At 38.7% G+C, this 6,535-nt stretch overlaps 1 protein-coding gene across 1 annotated transcript; it reads left to right on the top strand.

Moving 5' to 3' along the window:
• Nucleotides 1–6,042, top strand: LOC135259584 (maturin-like). The gene is made up of 3 exons (XM_064344108.1): nucleotides 1–399; nucleotides 3,794–3,916; nucleotides 4,195–6,042. The coding sequence occupies exons 1-3, from the start codon at nucleotides 235–237 to the stop codon at nucleotides 4,300–4,302; spliced, it is 396 nt and encodes a 131-aa protein (XP_064200178.1). The 5' UTR covers nucleotides 1–234; the 3' UTR covers nucleotides 4,303–6,042.
• The last annotated feature ends 493 nt before the right edge of the window (nucleotides 6,043–6,535 follow it).

Genomic DNA, 6,535 nt, shown 5'->3' with positions numbered 1-6,535 from the left:
GTTGCCCAGAGTAGGATACTCGGGCGAAAATAAGAGCTGAGGCAGACCGCTGCCCCGTACGCCGCGTGATAGCAACTCATTCCCAAATTCAACATGCTGACGGGGTGTTAGCTTTTATGATTGGTCGTTGGCTTTACATTTGAGATTACAGAGGGCACGAGAAACGTATCACTTTAAGTCGCTGTTCCGGATCTCTCTGTTCTCAGGTAGTCTACATAAAACAGCTGACAAAAGATGGAATTCAAACATCTAGTTGATATAGCCCAGGAATGGTCTTCCGGGAACCCGTTTGATCTTATAGCAACAGAGGAGACAAATGAGAGGCGGTTGGATTTCTATGCAGAACCGGGACTGTCATTTTATGTCGTGTGTCCAGACATGAATGGTGCTGACAATTTTGTAAGTATAACTAGGTATCTCTCTCTCTCTCTCTCTCTCTCTCTCTCTCTCTCTCTCTCTCTCTCTCTCTCTCGGTGTAATTCCTCTTGAACTAATAAAGCAGTGCACTTGTCATTATATAATCTGGTATAGACGAAGTTTGTTGCATTATGCTTGCTGCTAAACTTCAAATGTGAAGCTTTAGAGCACTGTTTACTGACTTTTGTCCTTGCGGAAATGTTTACTTTTCGGGCATTGCTCACGGGCCGAGTAACGCTAAAAGGAGTGAAATGTAGACCGTATGGCCTTGAGAGGGAGAATGAATAATATGTACAGCAAACGACCCTGGAAAGGGACATACGTGTACTACTGTATACTTTTACAATACCATCCTATATAATAATAATAATAATAATAGTAATAATAATAACAATAATTATTGTAATTATTATAAAACACAAATAATATCAATAACAATAATAATTATAATAATAATAATTTGTCAAAGTAATATGTAACTACATTTATTCAAGCACAAAGTCATGTATCAACATAGCATTACAAACAAACACAAACACTGAGAACTGGAGCAAACATGTCATGCACGTGATGATTACGGCAGTGTCTACTTTTGTTTGCAGTTAATCACTTAAGTTTATTGCTGCTGATGCCTGCAGGAACATTGCCTGCCTTTTCAGCAATCGTCTGCTTAGTTTTATGCGAATCGAGCCAAGAATACACATACAGAAACACGCTGGTAGGATTTTTTCAGTATGTGTATGTAATGGACAACAATTCAACAATGAACAGTGGCTTAAAAGCAGTAAGGAGACCAGGTCAAAACCTAGTATATGGCTGGACCGGTCGACCAATAGTGTAACTTCATGACTCGGCCGACCAATGGTGTAACTTCATCACTCAGTCACTCAATCACAGACATTCGCGTTTGTAGAGCTGGCCCCGCTGTTACGGTCCAGCCAAAAACAGTAGCTGTCTTGACCATATCACTGAGCACCACGACTGACAATCTCTTTGACGTATGAATGCAAACAGTTGACCAGTCATTTACAAAATTATGCATTTCATGATAGGCAAGGACAAATCTGATGAAGTTACCCAAGTAAACATTCACTGTCTGCTCTTCAAGTGGTGTTCTGTTTCTGTGTAAATTAATAGAAATTCAGTTTATATAATTATTATTAATAATAATAATAACTTTATTTATTGAGCTCTTATCATAAATGTATATAACACAAAGTGTGGTAAAGAGGTAAAACATTCAGTGTTAATATACTACAGAGGTTATTGAGTTGAGATTCTTTACAATTCAACAATGTAATTTAAACATTCACAGGCACATATTTTTGTGTAAAATATTGGCAACTCAACAACATTTTTATGGTTGCATTGTTCATTTGGACTACTGGTTACAGGAGGCAAAGGGTTATCAAGTGTAGAATGTAATTATGAGGGCTCGCAGCCTGAAGGATTAGTCAGGTTTGAGTCTATTTTACAAATGGGGATATGGATCATGGCCTCACAGTACATAAAGTTATAGAAAAGACATTTCAGCTTTAGCTGGACATCAGGTGATTCATCATTTCTCTTAGTAAATTATTCTTCTCCAGCCATGTTTTCATCTAGCAAACCAATACCACATACAATATTTCCATCAGACCTCAAGTGTTATGCACCACAGGGTCCTGTTGCATGGAGCAGACCAGTGTTGATATTAGCTCAAGGGGCATTGGATTAACCCAGGTCAGTTTATCAAACCCCCAGTCTCCCAAAAAGAAAACTAAATTTGAATTTTTGGCCAAAATCTTTCTAAAATGAGATCAGATTAATATTTCAACATACCTTTCCAATGTTATGATAATTTAATAATCATTTTCATGGTTGTGGATGAATATGGCTCTGTGAATTAAAACATAAATAATATTAGTCCTATACAAGAAGCCAATACTGATATCTCTAGAGCTCTGTCCCTCCAGTTTCTTTTCCATTTGTTTTGAGCTTATGCATTAAAGTCAGCAGCATTGCAAGTTGGAAATCATTCTGCTCATTACCACAGATTAGATAATGACTTATTTTGTTTCAATTAGGGGTACAACTTGTCAACACGGATTTGGTTCAGTTCATGGTATTGGTATCACAGTTTTGTTTCCATTAAGCTTCCAGCTGTGTTATGTATCTGCTATCTACAAAATAGTAAATTTGTCAACCCTATTCATGCCAATACTGCTGCTGGTGACTCTTTTATCTGGGAGTCAGTCTGTGAGAATACTGGCCAATCTGTAGGCCATCACTAATTGTTCAGTTAATTACCTGGGAGAAAAGAAAACCAGAACTGGATTTGGATTCCAGGGCTGGATTTGTGTATCTATGCTCTATTTTTTTATGATGTACCGTTAAAATGGTAACAAATGCGGCTACGACGGTAGCTGATTTAATCAAAGTGGCTGTTGCTACAATGGAGGCTGGCACCCCATTGACCAGAGATAATTCATTTAATGAGGTCTGTGTAATGAGGCACAGCAGCACTGCCACATGTCGACAATATGACCTTTACCACTGCAGGGTGTAGCTTAGACCCCAGTATCATTTTCTTACGGACAACCATGCCACACCCGCAGATCACTTCTGGACTACGATTGGAGAGTTGATTACATTTCATTTTGGCATGGAAATGCAGTTCAATAAATACAATGATGAGAATTGCTTTGAAATATGTCACGTTCCGTGCGGCATCCAGTGGTCGCACAGCGAATTGCAGTGGGTTTGTCAGTGTCATTTACAAGTGTGTATTACATTTAATTATGGCATAAAAAGTGCTCACTGAAGTTGAAAAGTAATGGCTGGCCACTGTGCAGTCCAGTAAATACAAGAACAATGATTGCAAACAATACAATACGTGTTTTGTTTTAGGACAGCCTGCTAATCGCATTTTGCAAAGAAAGCCGACCTGAAAATGCACAGTTCAAAAAACTACTGCTTAACATGTTGAATATCTTCATTGGATGTGGGGAAATTGATGCATTTTCTGGTGCACCATAAGAGCTTATCCAGCACTATGGTCAGCACAGGACAAAATGCAGATTGTGATATCCCAGCTGTGGCGGCAATTGTCAATTGAAATGATCCAGGTGTGAGATAGTGTTGTTTATGAAAAGTGGATGTAGGCTTGGGGTAACAGCAGAACTGGAGAGCAGCGGTTAGAATTCTGGATTCAATACCTGAAGGCTGCATAATCAAATCTTTGAGGGAACGCTGTCACTGGAAGTTCATCCAAGTTGAACTATGTCAGTATTCAGTTTAGGCAGTGGGCAGTGTATTAAATCTAATTTAATAAGCTTTGGTTTGGTTGTTCATGGTCTGATTTTGCTGTATGCTGATTGGTCCGTATCCTTCTCAGCATGTGTGGAGTGAGAGTGAGGACTGTTTGCCCTTCCTGCAACTGGCCCAGGACTACATCTTCTCCTGTGGGAAGAAAACCCTGTTGGAGATCCTGAACAAGGTGTTCAGATCCTTCAGGCCAGTGAGTACCACACATTCCGTCAATTTAGATCAGCAATTCAGTGGAGTTGTATTCATTTATTTATTTTTTCCACGGGGGTGGGGGGTGGGGGGGGTTGTTGTGAAAGTTATATTTAGTGTTGGATGTCCAGATCATGTTGATTGAAGCTTCTTTATTTATTTTATCTTTCTCCTAGCCCATACAAGAATTTCCGTGGCTTGTATGCCATATATATTGCCTAGGAAGAGACCATAGCTTCTGAGCCTTATCCATTACACTGATTCACCTTCTATTCTCAGCTCCTGGGTCTTCCTGACACTGATGATGACACCTTCACAGATCACCATGCAGACATGGAGGAGGAGCCTGAGGCTGAACACCAACAGATGGGTGTCAGCCAGCAGTAACACCCCCATCCCCCTGGCCCCCATTTCTCTGCAGGACAATCCTCCATATATGCCACTCCCCTATGCCTGCGTACACCCTCACACAGGACTGCCTGCTTGAACTGCGTCCACATAGAACTTGTAACTCAATTACTTTCTCCAGCCTTACAGCTCCTTAAATACACACCAACCTTGTGGATCATGGGACAGTCATTAGATTGACACCTTTTTCATTTGCCGGTTTTCAAACATTGTACCAGGAGTTATTAATTGTAAGGGGTTTTATATAATGCCAGGGTGCTACTTGTTCTGATTTCATTTTGTCTTAAATGGTCAATAAGTATGACACTGACAGAACTGGATTGGTGCTTTCCCTGCTTAAGTTGATCATTGATTGGTTTGCTGAGTTTCTGTAAACAGCTGAGTTCCAGACAAAAGAGAATGGGAGAGATAAAAATTTCATAAACCCAATATGGTTATAGAAAGAGATGGCAGGAGGGAGAGGCAGAAATGTCTGGGGGAGGGGGAGAGGGAGGGGGAGGGTTGGGGGTGGGGATAAGTGTCTCCTCATAACACCCTCATCCTGAGTATGTGGATATGTACACGAGTAAGATTTATGGTCAAATGGGGACCTTGACTGTGGCTGTACAATACTGTGCACTGCCACAGTAAAGTAAAGCAAATGGTCCAGTACATTATATGTTGCTTATATTTAGTGGGAAATTGATCAGAAATTTTAGTACTGAATATCCATGTGTCAGTGCTTTAAGTAACTGGAGAGAAATCTGCGTGTATGTACATTCAATTGACAGAATCGGGAAAGGTTTGATGTGAACTCAGTGTAGAGTGATGTACAAGTATTTGAACTGAGCCTCAGTCTGTGTAATGTACCTTAAATGTAGATGTTCTGAACCCTTTTGTATTCCTGGGGGAAAGGGGACATGTTTGATAATGTCACACAAACAGCATATATGATTCCCTCAGTGTACGCGCCTTCAATTAATGAGAAAACAGGTAAAAGAATGCAAAACAATGTCTAAATCTAGGGTTTACCAAGTACCACAGAGATTCTTCTGGACAGCTGAGCCATTTCTGACAACACTGTTTAGGCAAAGTGAAAACTATTGCATAAAAACAGGGAACAAACACTCCGCAAAGAGATGCACACATTCATAACTAAAAGGAAATGTCCACAAGGAAAGTAGAACTAAAAATGTACAGAAACATTAAAAATCTCTTTTTTGTGTTCCTGTTTTGTGTTACTTTCCTTTAATAAGGCTGAGGCCTTTGTTTGTAAATTCAGTGGAACAATGCAGTATGGAATAGCTGGCCTTCTGTCTCCCTTTTTGAAGTAGCTCTGAATGTTTTTATGATTTTCTCCCAATTCGATTTGCTCAAATTTGGAATTTCTTACATACTTTTCTGCTTAAACAAATTTTTAAACTAACGATTCACTTGGCCTCTTAATTTTGTACAAATAGTTTATTTTCAGTGACCAGGTGTCTACATTTCAGCATCTAGGACTGCTGATTTCAGCTGAAGGACTATCTACTAGCCTGTAATAAAGTGAACTCTCGTTTGCCACAGTACATTTACAGACATTGACAGCATTAGTTGCCGGAGAGCTGATATGATTAGAGTTATTTCAATTAATATGGAATATCTGTTCTTTGTAACATGTATATCTGTTTCTGACATAATGTGATACTAAGAGGGTAGATTGTCCCTCATTAGAGATTAAACATGTTTTATTAACACTAATTAAGACCTTGTGATACTTCATGAATTTTAATTATCACCATCCTCACCATTTGAGAATAAAATATAACGCAAATATTTGTTCAGTTTTAACCCAAGTAATTTGAATGAATTAGCAAAATAGCTTCCTGTCCGTGTGGTGCTTTGTACACGTGAGACTGTTAAGTATCAACTGAATTTGGCTAAACTTTTATCTTAAACAGATCTGACTGATGATTTGATTTAGTTTCCAGCATACTTGTATACTAATGCTCGAATAATGGGTCTGGTCTCTTGATTGTTAATAGTGCAGAAGTCCACCCAGGATGCTTAAGTGGGATGTAAAATAATTAGAGAATTAAAGTGTATGTTTTTATTTTGTTATTTTTTTGGTTTTTGGTTTTCTACTCCAAATTGTAAACTTGGATTTAAAAATACATATTGAAAGAATAACATTCATAACTCTTTTTGTGAAGGTTTTTGGAAGATTTTTTAACTTAAATATTTTCTACATACA

The sequence above is a fragment of the Anguilla rostrata genome, chromosome 1, assembly GCF_018555375.3.
Source record: "Anguilla rostrata isolate EN2019 chromosome 1, ASM1855537v3, whole genome shotgun sequence".
Taxonomy (NCBI): Eukaryota; Metazoa; Chordata; class Actinopteri; order Anguilliformes; family Anguillidae; genus Anguilla; species Anguilla rostrata.
Note: the sequence above shows the minus strand (reverse complement) of the source record. Positions and strands in the feature narration are given on the sequence as shown.